This window comes from Xiphophorus hellerii, chromosome 16 (assembly GCF_003331165.1).
Source record: "Xiphophorus hellerii strain 12219 chromosome 16, Xiphophorus_hellerii-4.1, whole genome shotgun sequence".
In the NCBI taxonomy this organism is placed as follows: domain Eukaryota; kingdom Metazoa; phylum Chordata; class Actinopteri; order Cyprinodontiformes; family Poeciliidae; genus Xiphophorus; species Xiphophorus hellerii.
Window position 1 is genome coordinate 21,175,177 of NC_045687.1, and position 24,272 is coordinate 21,199,448.

Below are 24,272 nucleotides of genomic sequence, written 5' to 3' on the forward strand. Positions count from 1 at the left end.
GTCTCCGTCTCTCTGAGAGTTGCTGTACGACTCAACAGCGCCACCTGCCGCGCATACCAGGCCCCGCGTTTACGTGCCCGAAAGAACGAGAAGCCCGTGCGAGGGGAGGAAAGGAACCCGATTACAACATTAACAGGATTTAACCTCACACATTTCTTTAAAACACTAGTTTATTGTGCAATAAACTAATTCGAGCAGCGCTGGAAATTAAAACAAAGGGCCTTTTAGTTTACTATAGCAAAAATGAAATCTCTTACCATAACTCGGTTGATAATAATAAAAATTATAATAGCTTTTTTTTCTCTATTGGCTAAATCAGTCTTCAAATAATAATTTTCCTTTCTAGTGTTTGGAGAACGTTATATTTACACCAAAACAGATCAGTGTATAAACACAGCATTAAAGAGGTAATTTGTAACCTACAAACACCAAAAGTAGAATTTATACATCTGCATATTTATAGAAACAACGTTCACTGTGACTACTATTCCAAGGAACAGAACCCCCAACTATGACCCTTTTCTTGACTGAATTACATAAAGGCTAGATTTGTGAATACCTGTAGCTCCTCTAGAGTTACTAGGTTCCAAACAAATGGTTACACTGGATTTAATTTTATGTATATCGGAGTAAAAAAAAAAAAAGGTTGAAAATGAAATTTTTTCCTAATAAAATACATTAAATTTCGTTGTAACAAAACAGAAATGTGTCAGTACTATTTTTCCAAGGCGCTGGATGTTCTGTTGAAGAATCAGAATTGTTGTTGTAGAACCGAAAGTCCTTTGCTGCAGCTGGGTAAACACATCATCATGTACACGTGACCCGGCAGACTAAAGATGTTGAGGTCAAGCCAGTGTAGGACTTACACCGCCATGCTGACTATGTAAAGGATTCCGTAACAGGAAAAAGACCGGCTTATGTCCGATGTGTTGGACTTGGACCAGCAAGAGCTGCAGGCGTCGTGGTAATCACAGGAGTTGCCTCTCTGCTTATATTTGGAGCTTCTCACCTTGCTGAACTAAGAGTTTGTACCGCACCCTTGGTTATTATTCTGTCTTGGTTGTGCAAACCAAGCATGAGAGTCAAACAAAATTATCTCAACAAGGGACAAAAGACATCAAAGCTGCTTTTATGGTGCTTGAGACTGCACAAAGATGGAAGTGAGAGATCAGCGAGTCTCATGTAACCGCTTAGTCGAAGACCACAAAGGAAGAAGTGAAATGCCTAAAGGCTAAAAATGATTCTTTCAATCATAGCATGCGGAGTTCGCTTTAGTTGACGACATTATGTTTGAAGAACTTGCGTGAATGCCAGTAGGGACAATAATCTATAATTACATTGAATTAAAGAGTAGTTTTGGAACATTGTATGGTCATTTACCTCAATATTTGCTAAGAATACTTATAGAAAAATAAACTGATGTGTGATGTCTTCACAGGAGTTTGTTCACAAACACATAAATGGGTGAATTGCCATTAAAAGACACCAACAACAAGCCGCCATGAACAAATGCTTCATAGGAAAACATACATTTAGAGAGCATGTTTTATTATTTTATTTAAATTCAAACAAGGTCATAAATCAAAACTTAGAAATCCGCTTTTCCAGTCCATGTAAAAGAGCAGCTTATAGCCACATGAGCATAAAACACACACATTGCACGGCAATGCTTCCCTTTAGCCGGTTCGTGTTACAATGCTAACGCCAAACAAGTGACACTTGAGTTCTTCTGCTAAAAGGAATTAACGCAAATGTTTTTTTATTTGGAATAAATACAACTTCACAGACGCACAAAACACCGATAAAAATACAGCAGAGAGGCGACTAAAACCTGGTCAGTTCATAGTCACTGGACCTGTGTGTTCCCGGCCGAGTCCTGCAAGCTTGTCGAAGAGGGAAGATTGCGAATCCTCAACGGTTTCCGCACAGACAAAAAGCCCATCTCCTCCGTTTCTTGTTCATATCAGAACAAACTCGTCCATGCTGTTGCCGTCCTCGTTATTCAGTTTGTCGTTTCTCTGGATGCAAGTGATGCTGCTGCTGATGCTTTCCTCCTCCACGTCCCGACGCTTCTCCTCGGAGAATATAAACATGGGGTACGTCTCTGCCGACGTGGAGACGGCCTGCGGAGCAGAACGCGTCGATCAAAGCGCTGAGTTTTAAGATTAAAGCACATCGAAATATCTGTTTAAGCCTCTCTGAATTTAAAGGGGCGGTATTATGTGTTTTCCAGCCACATTGTATAATTTTATAGCAAAATCAAGTAATTATGTTACCCTCAGTTATAAAAATGCTTTATATATCAAATATGACTTAGAAGAAATTTGACTTTGTAATTCAACACCTCGAAATTGGGCCTCTGTCTCTTTAAGAAGCTCCGATTCTTTCTGAATCACCGCCTTCAGGAAATTATCAGATGGCTCCTCTATTAACCCATTAGCAACATTTTTACTGAGAAGTAGCTCAAATAATAAGCTCAGCAGATTTGCAGTTCCACCAAATGTTTGCCAATTGCTGCTGGCTAGCAGGGTTAGAACAGTTTTGGGGTTTCTTTATTGTAGCTTAATTTAATTTTGTTGTGACTCTAATAAGTTTGAGCTGGGTTTTAGAGTGAGTTTTCTAGTTTTCATTAGTTAGTCAACATTGTTTAGCTTTAGTTTAGCTTTTATAAGTTATACAATTTTACAGTAGTTTCATACTTGGTTCGTTTTTGGGTGCAGAATGCAAAAAGGTCAAAGCATCCTATTGTCATTACGTATACATTGATTTAGAGTCCCCCCCATTAATTAACGTTTTTATTCATTTTATGTCACAAAGATGTTTTCTGAATTTAATTTTTGTCATTTTGTTGGTTTTAGCCATCTTGATGGCTAGTCTGAAGGAGCCGAGTAGGGGAGTCGTGGGGATTGCTGCTCTGTCAGCGGAGGAGTTTGTCTCAAAGGCGGAGCTAAGTCCACCCAAGCGTTTAGCACAGCTGAGTAGTTGCCACGGGAGATTAAAGGATTTCTCAAACATGCATGAAAGAATTAAAGCAACACTCCAAGTGTGTTTTTGATGAGGGCGTAACATTATAACATTATGTCAAAGCCAATTTTACACAACACAGCCCCTTTGATAAAAAAATGCTACCTTTGATGAATAGCAAGAAGAAAATCGTACCTCGTTCACAGCTGCACACATGAGCTCAAACTCACTTTGATCTTTTGCATAAAATCCTATGGTACAGCTGGGATCCATGCGGGAAAAGGCCATTTTCCTGGGTTGCTTACAGTGAAACGACTGCAAACAGAGACGAGAGATGAGATCAGAAAAACATTCACATTGATATGCAAATACTCACACAACTTTCCCACTTTTTGCCAAATTACCACCAAGAACAACCACATATCTTATTGGGATTTTTTTTTTTTTTGTCGTAGACTAATTTTAAAGTAAAAGAAAAATAAGTTTGAAAACATGGTTTTCAAAATTATGTTTACTGTTTGTACTGACAGAATTTGTGTACGCAAGTAATTTTAACCTTGTCCTGTTTGTTTTTAGCTAGATAAGTTAATCATTGTTCAGGCGTCACAATTATGCGCCACCTTTTTTGGTTTGTCACATAAAAGCCTCCCCATAATACATAAAGTTTGGCCTTTTAAAATGAGACGATCACAGTGAAATTTAGAAAATGATCAGCAACGAGAGATTTTTTTTTTTAATAGTGTAGAACTAATTTGTGTCAGTTCAGACAGAAATCTGAACTGACAGAAAAATGACGAGCTATATTTGCAGGAATGGTTTTTGCTTTACTATGTTTTAACGGCTGATAAACTGAGCAGGTGTCACCAGACGAAACGAGACAGAAAGTGTTAAAAGGGGAAGGAAGTGAAATGCTAACTCATACCTCTAAGGGAAAGTTGTCCTTTTTTATGTTCACTGCAGGCTGGCAGTAGTGAGGGTCTAAGTACAGCAGATGGTCGTCTTTATCAAAGCAGGGATCGAGGGAAGGCAAAATAAAAAAAATATATATATATATTATTTAAAAACAGTGATTAGATGGATCAGATATTGTCGTGACGTCACCAAGTGTACCCTGGAAGCCAACGAAGAACAAAGAGTGCTTTGGTTTGCCACCAATGATCCCGATGCAGCACTGCAGCATCAGAAGTTTCTAGAAAGAAAATGCATGAATAGAACATACCTGTTGGTTGTTGTTTTAGCAGGTAGAACAGAATAAAAATGCAATTTCTGGACATTTTAGCCTATTTTATTGAGCAAAAATGGTCTCAGTCCAGACTCTCGCTGACTGATTAGCACATCTCTGGTCAGAGGATGCCAATTCTCTCCTCATTAACAACAGAGCCATGTATAGTTCAAGTACTTTGACGCAGGGGATGTAGGAAGGATTGAGCTCCTGTCCTCCGAGCCGGACAGGAACCAGGACGATGACGGACTTCCAGCTTTGAGGGAGGGGCCGTTCACACAGCCCTCTGACATCCTGGAGGTAGACTAAAATAAAAAAAATAAAGAAAAGTAATAAAAACTATTAAACTACAGCATGCTGAGCTAAAAGGGTAATTCAGCTTCATATTTACTATTAGAAATACACCAATTGGAATTAGATTGAAAACTGACCGTTTTCTGTTGATCACTTTTTTTTTCTCATCCATTAAAGGCATCAAACCAAAGAAATCTCATTATTTTCAGCTCTGATTCACTTTTTTGAGTTTAATAGAAATCAAATATTGTTTTAGCTGTATACAGATTGATGGAATCATTTTGTAATCCTGCTGGATTCAAAACTTCTCCAACCTATTAAAGGGGTAGCATTACATATCTTCCAGGCATGTAGTGCCATTTTATAGCACAAAAAAGTTATTATGTAACCTTCAGTTGTGATACAAATGCTTCATATATCAAATATGACTTTAAATAAATTTCACATCGTAATTCAATGCCTTGAAATTGGGTCTCTGTCTCTTTAAGAAGCTCCTGCTCTTTGTGAAACTCCGCCTTCAGGAAGTCATCATGTTGTTAACCCTTTAACAACGTTTTTAAATCAGCCTTTCACGGAGAAGTAGCTCCTATAAAGAACTCATGATGCTAACTGGTGTTTGCTAATTGCTGTTGGCTAGTCTGAAGGAGCTCAAAGGCTCCTTTAATCTCCCGTGAAAGGTTGCCACGGGAGATTAAAGGATTTCTCAAACATGCATGAACAAATCAAGGCAACACTCCAGGTATGTTTTTGATGTGGGAATAACTTTAAACACAATGTAAAGCTATAAATAGCCGACTTTACATGACATGGCATCATTATAGTTGTTAGACCGTAATAAAAAAAATTGGAAATCGGTTTAGACAAAAAAAACCTGACCGGCACATCTCTAGTTTACACATGTAATGTGGAAACCACTTACTGGTGCAGTCTTGTGCAACATAAATGACCAGATTGGGGAGATCCACCGAAGCCGCCACAGCTTTCCTGAAAACAGGACCACATTCACCATCAGAGTATGAAGAATCTCTCGCTCTGACGCTCCAACAGCTGCGAGGGATTCATTCAGTTCTCACTTCAGGATGTGAGCCACGATGGATGGGCCGTACCAGTCGCCGGCCTTCTTCCCTGAGCTTTGCCCCAGCTCCACCAGCTTGTGTATGCCGAACGGGGCCGTGGGGTGGTCAGCGAACCAGCCCACCACCCTCCTGTGTGTGGCTTCCATGGGTCTGTCCAGGAGGGAGCCGACGCTAAGCTTCCGCCCCCTCTTACTCCCGACTTCCCCTGCCGTCCAGTCGGCTGGGTGGAGCAGGTCCAGGTCGTCCTTGACGGAGGAGTACCGCACAGGCCAAGTCCAGTCTAGAAGAAGTTCCGAGACTATTTTTTCCCCCCAAAATGTTACTCAATTACATCATGCACAGTCATGGAAGTAAAAAGTTTTTAGCAGTTTGGCAAGCTTTGTAGCTGCAGTTTTTGCTGCGACCATTTTCCCATTTTATTCGATTTTGAAAGAGTTGACGTCTGCGAGTTCACTGCAGCTACGCCTGTCGCCATAAGCAGTTAAACAATTCATCAAATCGCAGGATAAGTTAGAATGAGCTTGATCATTTCCATTCTGATGATTCATATTTTTTTTAAGGGAAATGTTGTTCATGGAGACTTCATGATTCCATTTTATTCATGATTTCAGTTGTGTGTGGTTTTTATTTGCGTTTTGTTCGTTGTTTTCATTCGCTGCGTTTCACTCTGGATATTTAAAATGTCTTACCGTTCCAGAGTGAAGAGTTCTGTACAAAGTTAATTTGTTCAGTTTAAGAGTGAACTTGCATTGTTATGCCATTACTATTATATTACTTGAATATGGTCTCAAAATGACAATATTATCATTTATCGCAGTAATTTCTGTGATAATTTATCATCCAGCAAACTGTTTTACTGTGACAGGGCTAACTGCAGCGATACAATCTTCTATAAAATTGCATCTTGTTCCTGCTCTCAATGTTGTCAGCAGTTATAGGTGTGACAGTTCTCATGCTTACTCACCGCCATGTGTGACTCTGTGACAGTTTCAGTGAGGTTCTCTTTGTAAATGAAAAGGGTTTCATTTGAATGTCGTAACATTTAAGTTAGCAGCGTGAAGCTAATAACTATTTTAGTTATCGATTAATCTTCTGATTGTTCTGATTAAATAGATTTTTTTTTAAAACTGGCACATTCTGCAGATTTCTCATTTAAGCTTTTTTATAAAATATTAGAAATACATAAAAATACGCAAATAAACAAATAATTTAATTCTATTTTTAAACAACAAAGAAGGCTTCTTAATCTTAAAAGCAAAAATGTGTGTATTTTTGTACATTCTTGGCTTAATTACCGCTCTAAATGTGTTTTTAGCAAATGACTTGTTGAGTCTGTACACTCGAGTCAGCGATTAATTGAATATTAAATTAGTTGACAATTACTTCAATCATCGATTCACCACGATTAATCGAATCGATCGTTTCAGGCCAAACAACAACTGTGCGATTTGTGGACACTTGAGGCCAACGAGCAGTTTAAATGAAAGTCATTCAAACTGTGAAAAACATTTAGATTGTCATGTAAAACAAATAATTAACAAAATACCATGCCTGGCCCAAAATACACACACAAAAAGTGTCACATCAACAGTTTGATCAAAACAGCTAATTAAAAGAGCATGTTTTCATTTTCCTTCTCCCATTACATTATATTTGCTTGTTTAATTGTGTGTGTTGTATCAAGAAAACCCGAGATCATCCCACTTCCCCATGCTGGAGATTTTAGTTTAACAGTAACAATAAAACAAAGTTATCTTTAAAATCAATCACACAAGTGACATCGAAGACCCAACAGTAGACTCAAACTTCAACGGAATCAATCTGGTTGTGTGTGTCGTTTTTGTCTCCTGCAAACTTTGCTTTGTTTTCACCTGCGGGCATCAGGTGTATGAGCAGGCCGTGAGCCAGCAGCATCTGGCCCGTACGCAGAACACACCCCCAGCCGCTGTCTGTGGTCAGAGAGGAGCCCGGCAGCTGAGGGAAGCCCCGTCTGTACGTCAGCCACAGGAAGGACGCGAAGGAGCGGCGGAAACGCTCCCCGTCCCCTGAAAGGGTTCAGAGACGGAGTTGAAAACTTTTTCGAAATGTTACGAAAAGCCGCGCGGTCGAATGTTTGGTTTGGTTGACCGCACCGCTGTCTTTGAGATTGTAGGTTTTCCCCAGCATGATGAGTGGCGAGCTCTTGTTAAATTTGGATTTCTGCTTCAAGGACCAGCCTGGTGAAGTAAAGAGAGGGGTTCATTAATTCTTCTTCTTCTAAAAAAAAAAAAAAAGAACTACGTATTTGTTGTACGGATGCAAAGTATTGATTAATAAATTAATTTAAATTTGATTAGTCTTATGCAATTAAATGATAAGCGTCCATTTTCTCAAAAACAGAGCCTTTTATGTCTGTCCACAACATGACGAAGTTAATTTTTTCTAATATGCTGAATAAAAAAAAAATTATTACATTTTAACATTATTTTGTGTCAGTTGTATAACATACTGACTGAGTAAACTGAAAACTGTGGTTCTCAAGTAATTAAACTTAGTCATATTTATAAAATATAACCAAACAAGAACCTTTTAAGTTCCTGAGCAGAAAAACAAAGGATGAAAAAAAATAAATAAAATATGTGAAAAAAATTAAATTCCCACGAACAGAAAAATATTCACATATTAGTCCCGTCTGTGGTTGCTTTTGAAGAAATATTAAAATTTGGCTCCATAAAGTGCATTAACGTGGGACAGCTTTCAAAGCTCAACCGTGCTTATCGGCACAATGTTTATTACTGTCATGTTGCAAGTTTTTAATTTTATGCAGGGTCGCTGTAGATATAGAAAAAGAAGAGTAAATTTCCGACAAAACTCAAGAAATTTTCTAGGAAAAACACGGTTTTTTCCGGAGAATTAATCTAACATTTTTTTGAGTTAACTGGCGGAAATTTACTCCTATTCTCCATCTGCCGCGACCCTAATACGCCGTCGTAGATATCCTCCCTTTTGTAGCATATCAGTGATATTGATACGCTTTGCCATGCAGCTCGGCTGAATGAACGCAATTAAGGTCAAACTTAACGAGCTTGTCGAGTGTTTATTTCAAAACAGAAGCGCATAAAGTGCATTTTGTGTCCCGCACCGGACTCTGAACAGTCATTTGTTTTTCCCGTTCTTCTGTACCGTCACCATCTTTAATCCTGGAACCCCACGGATGACGCCCTCTGCTGGATGGCGGCCAAACTACAAAACTAAAAGAAGGTCTAAGCGGATGTCAGTACTTAATCGACTAAAATGAATTTTAACCTAATAAACCATTAATTAATACTTAATCGTAAGTAGATTAATTGTATCTCTAACATGTAGGAAACAATAAAAAAACAAAAAAAAAAAACAAACTGACCATATCTGACGCTGTTCCATGCTGAGACCAGCTTGGATTTCAATTTGCTTTTGTCCTCTGCAACCCGGTCCTCGTAGAACCTCTCCTGACTCAAAGACCCAGCAGACACAGAGGGGAGGAGGTCCCAGTCATCCAACTGGTCGACCGCGGCGGACCTGCCGTAAACATAGGTGGAGGACGTGGTGGGGTCCATGACTACAGCCAGCCGATCACCATGTCCGAGTGAGTAGTGCTGCTCCCATCTCTCCTGATCACCACAGAGGTCTATGCGCCATAAAACACAGAACATAAAGCGTTAACCGTTTCCTACTGCCCACACGTGACACAAGTAGCCGTCCACAATGAATCCCACTGCTTCTACTGGCACAAACGAGCTCCTTTCCCACCGCGTCGGATCAGCCAATAAAAACCAAAGCAAATCACTTAGTGAGATAATAAACGGAGACAGCAGACATGTGACAGCACCCTGCGACTAATGGAATTTCAGGTATGTCACTTTAACTGCTGCAGCTGCTGCTGCTGGTTCCCAGCGACACTTGCACAGTCATAGTTGTCACCACACTGTGGTTGATGTGAAAGACTTCACACACTATCAGAGAACGCTGCGGCCGGGCACTGGGTCAGTCAGCTGCAGTGCAAAATGGAGGAAACGGACGAAAATAAATGAAAAACAAAAACACACCAAAAATAAATTAACTTGTTTGTAATGGTTGGTTATAACAAAGATTGGCATTATTGAACTGCTTGGTTACAGATGCTTTCAGTCTGCTGATTTCCAAGCTAAGGGTCAGGACCCTCACAAGATAAGCCCTTAGGCAGGTAGTGTCCAAATGTTTTGCCCAAGTTCAAAGTATTCAGGGGCCAACATTTTATTCCCCCACCCCCACAATTGAAAACTTTTAATTATTATTGTGAATTCTTTCTCTTTTACCTCCACAACAATAAATAAAACATGTAATATTTGACCTTTTTTTCGTTCAGAACTTTTGTTTGTGTCAACATGTTCATTTTAAACTGTAAATGAATGCAATAAATGAATAAAAAAAACTATTTGCCTTAACATTTACAGTCATTTCACTGTTTGAGCTTATTAGTTTCTTTTTTTTTTCTTTTAAAGTCTGATGTGTAAAATGTTTTTTTACTTTATTTCCAGCAACAAAAATACAGATCTTCTTCTGCAACTTTGCTATCTGATATCCATTATCAGATGTAATGCATGAGTGTGCCTGAGTCTGTGTTTGAATACAAACATGACGGATGTTTGCGACACAGCTTATTATGAGATAGAAATAAAAGCAAAAAAATAAAATATTCTAAGTAAAGAAAAGTTATTGGTATAATTTTCAGCTTAAAAAGTTATAAACTTGGCATGGAAAATTTCATCCTGCAGAAAAGAAAATTACAAAGAGTGTCAGAGGGCTACATGTTGCGGTCAGGAGCCACATAAAATGATTCCAAGGGCCATCAATGACCCCCAGGCCGCACTTTGGACACCCCTGACCTAAAAAGAGAAAATGTAATTGATGCAGAAAAACAAGGTTTGCTCCTGTTCAAGCCTCACCACACCATCCCACTGTGGAGAATCGGCTGCTGGACGGATGAGTTCACGAAGCTCCACTTCCAGCAAGTCCATAACAGGCATGTGACCGACTCTTAAGTGGTGGAGAAAATTTTTGAAAATAAATTCACTCAAAGGAAACTTCAATTTCAACAAAACTCTTGTTTTTTTTTTTTTTTAGATGAGGTGAGTTTTTTGGCCACATTTAATTTGGTAAAACTGCGATGGAAGCACTTTTTTTCCCGCATCGCACAAGTCACATGATCAACAACTGGACGTTGCCACTGGTGCAAACCACGCAGAAGACGACGACAGGAAGTAGTTGGAGGATCGTGTTATTTTCTGACTTATCTAACTAACTTATTCACACGATTTTAATTGTGTTTCTTACTTAAAGGAAAAAGCGCAATTGCAAAATTAAACTTTTTCAACATACTGAAAGTTGTACGCTCATTCGTAACGGAAAAGCAGCTTAGTTATGATCAAAACAATATCATTCTTTGGTCAATTATTGGAACATGCCAAGTTATAGTCATTACAGAAAAAAAAACTGAATAAAGTTAGATTTAGCAGGTTAGACCACAATCAAGGTCTACCAGGAAAATGTTCTTATTTTTAATTTATTTATTTGCTTTGTTATGTAGGAACATTAATTTTTTTTCTTACGCATTATTAACATTTTAATTTTCTGGGCGGAAACGTGAAAAAATGGGTGAGAGGAAACACAATCTATTTCTTATTATCATAATTAGTTTAATAATCTAAATAAGTAGACTAAAAGCAAATAAAAAGTGTAAGTGAAGTAAAAATTTCAGACATTTGATGGCTTAAAAATATTAATATTTCATCATTTTAGGGAGAATGGTTAAAAACATAAAAATCAAGATGAAACATTACTTTGTTAGATCCGATCCGACTTTCTATTCTGAACAGTAACAAAGTCAACGTGCTTTGTGCTCTTCGTGCAGGAGTCTTAAATGCAGGTAACACACATCTGGGCCATTTGCACGTGATTTGCAACGACAATATATCACCATGGGACCATTTTAATGACTTCCAGCCGTTAAAGTACACTTTTAAGCGGGTCCTCGTCAGTAAAATAAAGCTCACCTTCTCTGTGGTGTCGTCATTTCTCCTCCGTCCAAACTGTGATACTTTCTGACTACATTTACGAAGCACCGCCGCGCTGGTTGTTGTTGCGTTGCGGTTCCTTCGACTCCAACCTGCGAACCGTCGAGCGTTGAAACAGCAACAGAGGACAGAGCGAAGTCATTTCCTGTTTACGGTGGTCACGTACTCGACCTTCTGTGATTGGTCTCTTTTCCTCTCTCTCTTCTGCTGCACAAGCTGTGGCAGTATGGCAAGCCGTTTTAGCATAAATTCGGTTTCGTCTGACTATGCATTTGGACTAGACAAAACTACATTTTGACTATCCGGAATGGTAATTTAAGTTAGCTGCGTTTACATTCTGACTAGTAAGAATAATAATTCGAGATATCTTCAATTACATTTTGACGAGTCACAATTCATTTCAAGATATCTCAAATTACGACACTGGGTCCGTCATTTGACGGGACACGTCCGTAATTGCAATTTAAGATATCTTGAACTTAATTATCACTAGTCAAAATCACAATTTTTAGATATCTGAATGAAGAATTGCGTGGAAGGCCCTTTGTGCTGTCCAAACAGTTGCCTGCAGAATTTTATGTTTCCTGCACAAAATTGTCAGTAGGCTAAATGCCACAACGTAGAAAGAGCTCGGCGATGTTGGATATGCGGAGAACGCAAAACTTCATTAACTAGAAGACTGCTTCTCAAATCTGCAAAGAATTTCCTGTTTATTCATTTCCGACAAACCGAATGCACTTATCTTTTGTCAGTTTTTCTATTTGTCATTGTTTTATCAAACTTTCAAATTGCCACATTAGTCAGGGACGTTTTGACTATACAGAATACATATCCAGGATATCAGTAATGTCATTCTGACTAGTCAGAATGTTAATTTAAGATATCTTAAATAGAACAGCTGTGTAATTCAAGAGATCTCTAGTTCATTTAGAGATATCTTAAAAGGACTTTTGACTGGTCAAAATTACAATTCAAGATATCTTTAATTTAGTTTTATCTAGTCATTATTTGCTTTTAAGATATCTATAATTTAGTTTTCACTAGTCAAAACTACATACCTCCTATCCAAAAATAAATGTAAGATATCTCGAATGATGTCACTCGAGATATCTTTAGTTAGAATTATGACTAACTAGTCAAAACTAAAATAGAGGTATCTTGAATTTACTTTATGACTAGTCATAATTTAATTGTACATATCTGAAATGTGCATTTCAGATAGTCAGCAATTCATTGTAGATATCTTGAACTGAAGTCTCCATACAACTCTATGGTAAATCTGACGTCATTTCGACTAGTCAGAATGTAATTAGAGATATCGCAAATAAGCATTTTGTCTAGTCAAAATATAATTAGCGATATCTTAAATCGCTAAAACGTCTAGTCAGTGGCGCAAAAGGTGGCTATGCAGTGTATGCAATGCATAGGGGCGCTGCACTAGAGGGGGCGCAAAAACGATGTGGGGAATTTTTTTTATATAGTCAGCATTTTATGTACTTAACAGCTGTTTGTGTATGAAATGATCAATAACAGAGGAACAGCACTGATTAGGCGCCCCCCTCCCATACAGGCAGCTTGGGCAGCGGCTGAGGCGCGTTTTGTTTTCTTTTAAATTTGTAGTAATGCCTCAACAACAGGGAGCTAAAGATGGGGCGCAGAAAAAAACTCCGGGGCCCAAAACAGAAAACGGAAGAGGGGGAAGGATAAAGATGTTGGAGAGACGAAGAAAAGCTTTTCAAAGTGGCTGAAAGACAGAAGGTAAGAAATGTCCGTGTATCAGCAAGAGAGTTGTAAATATTCAGGTTAGCTTAAGCTAGCCTACAATGATGATGTTCGCATCCACCTCAAAAATATGTAGTTGCGGCCCTGGCTGCAGCAAACACAGTTTGACTCTGATAATGTGTCGGATGAATGAGCACGTGACGTCAGCGCAGCAGGTGCAAAGAGCCCATTGGTACATTGATCCTGTAGCCAGAGAAACTGTAATCTGTTTTGGATTCTTTAAACTGGACTGCAAACATTTGTTTTTGTTTTATATTGGCAATAAAAATAAAGGTTTTAGGAGCAGAGCTAATGGTGCATTTGAAATCCATGAAGGCTATGTGTTCCTCTGTTTGATCAATGACTATTTACCAAGAGAATTAGTTTTAGTTTCACTGAATCAATTAAAAGTAAGTCCTGTAGATTTAATATTTCTCTATCTTAATAAAGTTTTGTTCATTATTAAAAGAATGTTAAGATGTCCAGAATCAGCTGCAGCTTGTTTTTTTTTTAATCTGCGCAAAGAATAATTAACATTCTTATCTAATATTTTAATTCTTATAATTCTACATAATTATTACTCAGATTTTTATAAACATCCTTTGGACCATGCAAAGCATTTTAGCTGTTTCTCTATAAGATCTATTTTCTATTTCCAGTTATTAAGTTCTTCCAAACTGCTATGAGAGCAACTTGAACACAACGATCATTTTAATTTGATATTTGTTCAAATCATCTTTCCATTCTCTTACTTTGACTCACTTGCTCCTTGCCTTTCTCCTTATTTCCAAATCACCACATGTGCCTACTTACCAAACCTACTACTGAGTTTATTAATTCCTGCAAACCATGAGCTAGTAGTTTTCATCATTATTTTTCTTTCTATGAAACTTTAACTGTTTAAAGTTTCCTCATCCTTTTCCTTCTTAAAAAAACTTTCATATTCCCCTTTCTTGTGTTTCACATTCCTGTCTGTTACTTGTTTTCCTTTATGACTTTTGTTCCAGTTTTTAGATATTTTTTTATTTATTATATTCATCTACTTATTCCTGTATATATTTATTTAGTTAGTGTTTCATTTAGTCATCTATTTATTTGCCAACACACTGTTATCACAATCTTCTGTTTCCTTAATTTCTTGGCTCTTTCTTTAGTTTTTAATTTTATCCTATAGTTCTAGTTCTATTTTAGTATTTAATTAACCTTTTAACCTGTACTTTACTATCCATTTATTCAGATATTTTCTATTTTATCAGGGTCCTGCCCTTCAACACACTCCCAATATTTTCACTGCTGTTAATCTTTTGATTTACATTTACTGTTGAAATATAAAGCAGTAATTCGTTCAATGGTTGTTAATGGCGAGTTTGCTATGCCGCCATCTGCTGTGTATTCTCCAGTACTGCAGTTATTTTGCTACCATTCCGGACAATTTAAATGAATTCATTTATAAAAGAAATTAAACGAACACATATTGAAACACTTCTCTCCACTTCCTGCTATTTTTACCCATTTTAAACAATTTAGACCAGTTTGTCAACACCTAGGCTGTTCTAAAAACTGGTTTCTTTTTTATAGTGGGTAACAATTAAAAATACCAATTGTGGTAATCCTTTCTTGGACTCTTACGAGTGGAGGATTCTTGCCTCTGCATCCTCAATTGGTTTGCTCCTTCCAAACCCGCTACTTTAAATGAGATAAAATACCTAAAGGTGTTTATACCTCCAATCACACTTCAGTTCCGGAGCTGAAGCGTCTTCACGCAGGACTCCGCCGCCCTGTTTTTTACGGAATGAAACTTTTAAGACGGATTTAAGCGGCTGCTCGCTGGACTCCGCCATCCAATTATCACCACAACAGCATTAAAGTTAAAGCCGTTTAGTTTCAGCTGTTAGAGCCCAGGATTCACGGCGTTTCTTACACAGGATTTCTTTTAACGCGAACGCCATCAACTCATTCACGCTTTTCTTTTAAAAGAGAATTTACTCTCAGTTAACGGAGTCCCGTCAAGCGTCAGATTCCAGCTGGTAAACCAAATACCAGTCCCGGAAAAAGATCTAAACTCATTCTGAAGAGTTTAGCCGTGCGCACGGTCCTTCTGGATTCGGTCTCACCCGCTGGAATCCTTCAGGATCTTGGGATCCGGCTTCGAAGGACCAAATTAATGTCAGGTTCATCTACCTAAGCATTCTCAAACTGAAAAAGAAGAGAGAGACAAGTGAGTTTTAGATTTACTTGCAAGGAGAACAGACAGCAGCGTGCTTTAGTTACAATCTACCCGCTCTAAAACAGCTCCTCCCAGAGACTTTCTGTTTATTTCCTTAGGGCGGTCCTAGTTACAGAGCCTATTCAGGGGTCTCAAACTCCAGTCCTCGAGGGCCGCAGTCCTGCAACTTTTAGATGTGCCTCTGCTGCACCACACCTGAACAGAATAATTAGGTCATTAAGGCTCTGGAAAACTACACAAGGAGGAGGTCATCAAGTCATTTCAATCCAGTGTTTTGTACCTGTGGCACATCTAAAAACTGCAGGACTGCGGCCCTCGAGGCCTGGAGTTTGAGACCCCTGGATTTGGTTATCTTGAGTTAATCACATAGCAGCTGCTTCTTCCGTTCTCTTGAGTCACAGGTGTGTTGCACCTGCAAGCTGCCGTAATGTAGAATACAAAATTCAGAGTTCTTGTTTATTTCCTTCTGTAGAAACGATGCAGGAACTGATGAACCCACAGAACAAGGAGGTGTCTTGTGCATCCGTGTCTCATGTACAGTTCCTCTGTTTCTGGTTCATAAACTTCGACCCTTAATCATCCGTCAGTCATCACTCTTGCTGCAGACCATCTGGTGTCAGCTTCCAGTTTGACCCGTTTAGATGTCTTCCTGCAAGCATCTCTCACTAGGCACAAATTCCAAAAGCAAACAAGAGTATTTATATTTGTAATTAATTTAAACGCATCACTATCCCACAAACATCCTGTTTCCAGCAACCCAAAATACCCTTTTCTGTTAAAAAAAAACCCAGGGTGGCACCCAATACGCCAACGTACTTGAACTGTACAAATGCATAAAAATTCTCCCTACTTTCTGACATGCTGATAATTCCTCTTCCTGGATATTTACCCTGACTGGTTCTTCCCTTTGCTGGACATCTTTGCTTTTTTCCGCCACCCTGGATTTGATCCTGTCATTTTTGATCTTCAGAGATACAATCTCTTTATTTAACTCTTCATTTTCTCTCTCTAGCCACTCGAGTTTTTCTGTTGTTTCTCTTAATTTATCCTCTGCAGTGTTTCTCTGTTTTTTCCGGTCCTCTTCCAGTTTATGTTTTATTCTTAATTTGGCTTCATTATCACATCTTAGTTGGCGTATATTTTCATTTTCTTCCTCCAGGTCCAGATGAATTTTTCTGATTTGTTTTTTGTAAAATGCATTTGATTTTAAAAGTAAGCTATTTTCCTCATGCCAGTTGTGTGTCTTGTCCGTTCTGTTTAGTCGCTCTAGTTTAATCTTCAGACTTTCTACGGTTTTCTGAAGCTCTTGGTTCTCCTCCTGCAGCTTGCTGCGATTCTTCTGTAAATTGTTAATTTTTGCCAGCAAAAAATGTTCTTCTTCCATCTTTGCTCTCTGGTTCAAACTGCAAATGAATTTCTCTGTGGAATCTGGCAATACAAAGGCAGCCGCCAGTGATGTCATAGACAGGATGAGTGACATCACTGTGACATCAAAGCCACAAGAAGTCTGTTGGGTGTGGGGGAGGGGGGGATGTTTTTTTTTAAAACTTTATTCACAGACACACTGTACAACGACAGAGTGAAACATTTGTTCTGCCTCCAGAAAAAAAACAAATACAGATAAATATATTCAAGATGAAGAAAAAGCTACGGGGCTTCGGTTCCCAACTGTTCATTCAAAGCAGTACAGAGTTCAATTGTTTTAATAGCTATTTTCTGTCTTTGATAGTCTGGATATAAAACTTAAGTTCATTGTAAAATGCAGCAAAGCATGGCTTCCCCTACCTGGAACAATGAATATGATATTTAAATAGTGACAATAAAGGATTTATGAGAAACTCTGAACTGTTGGGCTCTTTGCACCTCAGCTTCCGCGTTCGGGGCAAAGCGGCTCAATCTTTTCCGATCTATTGAAAAAGGCTCTTTCCACTGGGCGTCTGCAGGGCTTGTCCAAGGTAACAATTAATGATGTACATCGATCCGAAGCCCCGACAATAAGCTGGAGAAAGGTTTTAAGATGTTCGCCTCGTTATACACAGATACGAAGGTGAGTTTTACTTTCTTTAAACTTTGTGGCTAACATTAGCTTTAGCTTATGCTAGACATTTTTCTTGTAAAAATGTGCTATTTAAGTATCTAAACATTTTTCATCCATTCTAACGGACAATGTTTTTACCTTGTTTTCAAGTATATTACCTGCGTTTATTGTCGTTAGTGTCAGAGACCAAGTAACGGTCTAGGGTACTATAATGTCCCCTCCAGTTCTCCCCGGTTCCTACGCCTACGGCTCTGACTGTATTCCTGGACCTGTGCTTCTGTCTGCTCTGTCCTCTCAACCCTCAGCTGATCACAGTACAGTCACAACGCTCATACTACTGTTCCTTCCTGTTGAAAGGGAGTTGTTCTCCACCACAGTCGCCCCGTGCTTTAGATGTAGAAATTGTTGGTAAATCAACAATCAGATGGGCTTAATTTATATCCACTAATCAGTTTGTAACAGTGATGAACTAAAATTGTGACTGGATCTGAATCTAAGTATTTTTTGTTCAAATGAATTGAATTGATTTAAACTGAATTTAGGCCAAACCAGACAAAAACTGGTTTGGATGAATTTGACCTGGTTGAATTATAAAGTGGACTAAGCTGACAGCAGTGCAGTAAATTCCCTGGTAGATGGCTTTGCTGACTTTATATTTGATAAAAACAAAGTGGACATGAACAGCAGATGGCGTTGCTGTCCAAATCCTCTCTGACTGTGGAATAAACTTCACACTGGACTTCAAGCACGGTCGATTCTGTGCCTCTACACTTTTCCTTTAGGTTCTGGGACCTTAATTCCCAAACTAAAGTCAAAATGTATTTTCATCTATAAAGGCAACTGGGCAACTTTATATCCCAAGTATGACGCTCATGATGTTGTCAGATTACTTTACGACTAAGTGTCTTCAGTCAGAGGCTTCATCAAGTTTGCTGTAATGCAGACTGCTACAAGAGATCCTTCCTAACAACCATTTGAAGAACCTTGAATAACATGATATTTAACCATATTTTACTTAATTTTAGGATCAATAATGTATTCTTGAATTCAAATTGAATTTAACTTTGTATGTCTCTTGAGACTCCAGTGGTTGTCTACACCTTCTGAATCTCTCCCAAATTCTTTATTGGGCTTCGTTTCACAATCCTGACAGATGTGCACATTGTCCTACCACACTTTCTTTCTTCCACTCAACTTTCCATTAACACGCTTGCATATAGAGCTTTGTGGCGTACCCTTCAACATTTTGTCAAGATAATAAAAATAACGTATTACATAAATCAAATATATAAATGAGTTTACTTTTTCTAACTCAAGTATTCAAATAAAACTTTTAGACAATCTTCTAATTTATTTAAACCCCTCCACATGCTGGCTTGCACGCCGAACCTCCCGACAACTTGCAGGTGTTGTAGCCAGTGGCGCAAAAGGTGGCGCATAGGGGCGCAAAAACGATGTGGGGATTTTTTTTTTATATATAGTCAGCATTTTATGTACTTAACAGCTGCTTGTGTATGAAATGATCAATAACAGAGGAACAGCACTGATTAGGCGCCCCCCTCCCTGCCAGCCGCTCTCCCCTCCCATACAGGCAGCTTGGGCAGCGGCTGAGGCGCGTTTTCTTTCTTTTAAATTTGTAGTAATGCCTCGACAACAGGGAGCTAAAGATGGGGCGCAGAAAAAACTCCGGGGCCCAAAACAGAAAACGGAAGAGGGGGAAGGATAAAGATGTTGGAGAGACGAAGAAAAGCTTTTCAAAGTGGCTGAAAGACAGAAGGTAAGAAATGTCCGTGTATCAGCAAGAGAGTTGTAAATATTCAGTTTTTCTTAAGCTAGCCTAAAACGATGATGTTCGCATCCACCTCAAAAATATATAGTTGCGCCCCTGCGTCTAGTCATAAGACAATTTGAGATATCTGGAATGCAAGGGCGTAGGTTTGGTCTACGTTTTGGTGGGACCTTACAACTTACTAAACTAATTAATGTAGATTTTCGTTTATTTATTTTGTTTTTGTTAAAGAATACATATGTTTTTTTTTTTTTTTAAATTAATATGGCAAAAATTGGTCGGGACTATTTTATATCCCTTGAATATTGGTCGTGACATGTCACGACCGTCCATACCCAAACCTACGCCCATGCTGGAATGTAAGGGCGGCAAAACCGAATTTATGTTAAAACGGCTTGCCATACTTGCCATAGAGGAACCGTTGGCTCAGAAGGTGCGTCTTGGTGGTTTTTTCTTCTTCAACCCTCCCGCAGTTCCAGGTCGACGCTCGGTAAGAACCAGGTATACGTCACTGTCGGACGACGGGGAAAGCGAAGGCGGTGTCCCTTGTTCAGCCCGTCAGTTCCCGAAGCCACACACACAAAAAATACTGTAGTAGGACACCTCAGGCTGAAAGGTCAAAAAGCTCACGCGGGGGTCAACTCGACTACTTCTGAGACTGCGGCAGGGTCAAGTATGGCAGCAAGGCTGCCCAGACTTTTTTCACACTGGAAAACACCTTTCCCATTTCAAATAAGTTTAATCATTTTATTGGGATTATTTTTCTTTTTATTTACCCTGCAAGTAATTAAACATATACAATATTTTAATGAAAAGAAAAGGAAGAAAAAGAGCATATTATAGTAGGTCCATATAAGAGTCTCGTATATTTTTGCCTACCAAAGAAAACTGTACAAAAACATGTCTAGTTGGCATAGAAATAGTTTTTAAGGCTACATTAAAAGTCAATGAGATCCTTCTGTGAAAGCACTGGCTGTTTTTAGCCAAACTTTATACGTGCCCAAGTCTGTTTTTAAATAAAAAGTCGCTGGATGATTGTGGCCCTGAGTAAGAGGGGGGAAAAAAACATGACTCACGAAAGAAAGTACTTTGTATCTTTAAATCTAAGAAGATTGGAAAATCTTCTTAAAGATGAGCTCAAATGGCTGGAGGGCCAAATTTGCGGTATATTTAAACTACGTTCCAGGGCCACGCAAAATTTTCCCCAGGCTGCACTGACCGAAATGGAAAACAGTATGCATAGAGATTACAGCAAGCATGCAGGTTCTCGACTCAAGATAAGATCTAAACACAACTTTTTGACCTAGATGTGCACCACTATTCAGTCGAGAAAACTTAACACAAAATGCACCATTGAAGAAAATCTCAGATAATACCAAGGGTTTCTGACACATTTTATTTCCTTTCTAGTTGGAATTTCATTTGACATTAGTTATTCACAAGAGCTGCTGTAAAAAAAAGAAAGAAAAAAGGTCAAACACTTGGACACACTTGGACACACATGGACGCGACAGTAATGTTAGCAACTTCGACCACACATATATGGTGGGGGTATTTAATGATCTATTTCAATATTACGCGGAATATTTTCAACAGTACATCGGCATCTTAAATAAATAAATACAAAATTCAATAAATAGAATTTAAAAGAAAGAAATGTAAAAAAAAAGCTGGAACTCTTCCCACATATACGCTCGAAGCCAGGTGTTTATGTTCGCTGTATGAAGAAAAAAATGAACCCGTTTTTTAAACTGTCCCGACATTATCTCAAACTACATTTCCTCCTTTTGGTCAGTTATGATTACCAAAATTATTTGTGTTTGCTAAATGTCAGAGAGAGGATTTTTAACAATTTGCTTTATAAGATATGAAGGCCATATAAAGTATTGATATGGTCTTTTAAAGCTTCTGATAGGTTAATTTATGCTGAATTTAAGTTAAGAGGGCAAGATACTGCTTCATTATGTAAAATCACAAGAAATTAGGAAAAGAATTATACAAAGTTTTGCACACATTTAATGGGACACTTTGAAAAAACTCGTTCTTTTGATTTAGAAAAAGTTTTACCACTAGGATGGGGCGGTTTGTGTCCATATTGAAAGTAGTTTATCTCGCAAAATTGCAATGGAAAGCCCTTTTACATCATCAACAACTGGATGTTGCCACTGGCGCAAACCACGAAGAAAACGACAGGAAGTGGTTGGAGAATCATGGCGGCATGTTTTTTTGATTTTTTATGACGTTTTGCGTGAACAAACTTATTCACGCGTGATTTTAATTGAGTTTCTTGTTTAATGGAAACACCACAGTTGCAAAATAATTTTTTTTCCACTTCTCAACATCTCAACTGTGAAATACAGGGATGGCATCATCATGATGGGGGAATTTTCTTGCTGCGGGAGGGACAGGTGCACCTGTCAGATTTCAAAACATCATCTGGGACTTAAAGTTTGGGCACAAAGCGGTCTTCTAAATGGACAATCGTCCTACTCATGGAGCCTAGTTACAAAAACTGGCTTGAAGACCACAAGATTAACGTTTTGTAGTGGACATCATAAAACATCATAGTAATTTTAGGCAGAGCTAAAAAGGTGTATGTCAGGCGACCTACAAATCCAGGGCAGGACACTCTGGGGAAAAAAATATTTTTAATCTCAATTAGTTTTTTCCCTGGTTAAATAAAAACCTGAAAATCCTGACTCTGTTGTATCAGCAGTAATGGGCCAAAATTCCAGAAAACTGTTGTTGGAGAGAAAGAGACGAATCTAAATATACATTTCTCTCATAATTGCAACATATAATTAATAGAGATAATTTTAGCAATCTTGACAAAAGGAAACTTGGTTGTAAACCAGACAACAACACACACAAAAAAAACAAACTGTCTTTTCATACAGTGAATGTAAAGTACTGACTATAAATGTATTGATGAAACGCAACATAAAGTGCAATTTGGTCACACACGAAACACTGGTGTTTATTGCTAAAACTACAACATCATGAGAGATAAGATGGAGATTGTAATTGAAATCAATGTAAACATGTCTGCCTATGCATAAAAACTATAAACTATGCACAAACAAAAGTTCCACAGACTGAGGATATGGGACACTTAACGTTCCTGTTCTCTAAAATTTCTGGCTCTATGTCATGTTGTCCACAAGGTGGCAGTCTAAGACAGGTCCGATACCTTGACACTACATTTTAACACACAACAACAAAGAAGACCTCACCACTAAGGTACTCTGAACAAATCTATGCTCCAGGCTTTTCTCACAGACAGTGATGCTCAGTGTTACAGGACTGAGCACTGATGGATTGCATATTGTTTAACATTTAAGTAAGAAAAAACCCAACAACAACAATGATGACCACATAACCTTTAAGTAAAAACACTGGCCCTTCCCGTTTCACCTAATATGATACCACGAACTGTAGCTTAGCGTGAGAGAAAAAGAGTGACAGAAAACCTGCTCTCTCCTCTAAGTGCTACTTTCCATGTGCGTCTTTACTTGCTACCACGCTCTGAGCGAACATATTGTACATACTGTAATCTAAAATATAGAATTGCACATATCACTATAACCAGCAGACACCACCTTTAAAAATGAAACAATATATGTCTGCTTGAGTTATTGTAAGCTTTATGCTGTTTTCTGTATTTGTCTGGAGCACAATGTAAACTTGGATACCCAGGAGACACAAAAAGACGGGACAATAGTGGCATTGGCAGCGCATTGCATAGTGTCCCTGTGCAAGTTCATCTAATGTATTCCTCTCAATCCCATTGACAGTCGGCCCTTAAACAGAGCCGAGGGAAACTGTCTGATCCATCCTTCAACTCTGTCACTGCAAGCATTTTGGTTTCTTGGTCCAGTTTCTGCTGTGTGTACAGCGACTCCTCAGCCCGCCATACAGAAGGTGTCACATTCTGTTTGTGACACCTTCAATTACCTAAACAAAGTACAAAATGACAATGCCATACAAAAGTATTTATACCCCTCAAACCTTCTGCGATGTTACAACCGCAATGTATTTTATTGAAATTTGATGTGTTTTGACGGTTTCGCTGTGGTGACGAAGTTCAAGCCCAATAGCGGAGCTAGTTTTTTGTTTCGTGCGTTTGCCAACTTTAAAACGTTAAGCACATTTAGCTTCCCTTAAATTAAAATTTCCAGATAAACTCTAAAGCTAATTTACTTGGCTGTTTTGCAAACTCACTGAATAAAACTTTCAAGCTTTATTCCACTGAATAAAGCTTGACTTTGGCCAAAATCATAATATTCCAGTCAGAGGTGGGAGCACTAATTCGCTAACATGCTAATAGCGGAACTAATTTTTTTTGTTTTTGCTAACTTTGAAAACGTTAAGCACACTTAGCTTCCCTTAAATCAAACTTTGCAGATAAATTCTAAAGCAGTAATTTACTTGGCTGTTTTGTAAACGTTCAGTTGAATAAAGTTTGACATCTGTGTTGAAGTTTTGGTTATTGACTTAAGAATCCTTCAGGTAATTAGACATTTATATTTACTACATTATTTACTATTGACATTTACCATGTTCACACCGAACAAAATAAAAAAACCTATTGTATTTATGTCTTTATGTAGAGAGCAACATAAATGCAATCTCTTGGTAGATTATAGAATATGCAAATTATAGTGTCAAAATTAAATTGGTGCTTGTAGTCTTTTGAGGACAGACATAATTTGAAGTACAGAAAAATACTAGAAGACAACCTGTTGAATGATTTAGCTCAAAGGGCATGGCCCAGTCAAAGTACAGACCTAAATCCAATTTAGAATTTGTGGCGAAAGCTTTGAAAAAGCA

The 24,272-nt window shown here is 38.3% G+C and overlaps 1 protein-coding gene across 4 annotated transcripts; it reads right to left on the reverse strand.

Annotated features, from left to right (window-relative positions):
* Nucleotides 1–1,527: 1,527 nt before the first annotated feature.
* LOC116736140 (cysteine protease ATG4D-like) lies at nucleotides 1,528–11,782 on the reverse strand. Of its 4 annotated transcripts, none has more exons than XM_032588445.1 (11): nucleotides 11,607–11,782; nucleotides 8,939–9,202; nucleotides 7,689–7,772; nucleotides 7,428–7,601; nucleotides 5,554–5,854; nucleotides 5,400–5,464; nucleotides 4,364–4,491; nucleotides 4,075–4,153; nucleotides 3,887–3,963; nucleotides 3,195–3,279; nucleotides 1,528–2,123 (listed from the first exon to the last, which is right to left on the reverse strand). In XM_032588445.1, exons 2-11 carry the CDS (start codon nucleotides 9,129–9,131, stop codon nucleotides 1,999–2,001), a joined length of 1,311 nt encoding a protein of 436 aa, XP_032444336.1. In that variant the 5' UTR covers nucleotides 9,132–9,202; nucleotides 11,607–11,782; the 3' UTR covers nucleotides 1,528–1,998. The 4 variants fall into 4 exon arrangements, with proteins under 4 accessions (XP_032444336.1, XP_032444334.1, XP_032444335.1 ...); XM_032588443.1 differs by having other exon boundaries at nucleotides 3,160–3,279; nucleotides 11,607–11,779; XM_032588444.1 differs by having other exon boundaries at nucleotides 3,160–3,279; nucleotides 5,554–5,836; nucleotides 11,607–11,778.
* Nucleotides 11,783–24,272: the final 12,490 nt, after the last annotated feature.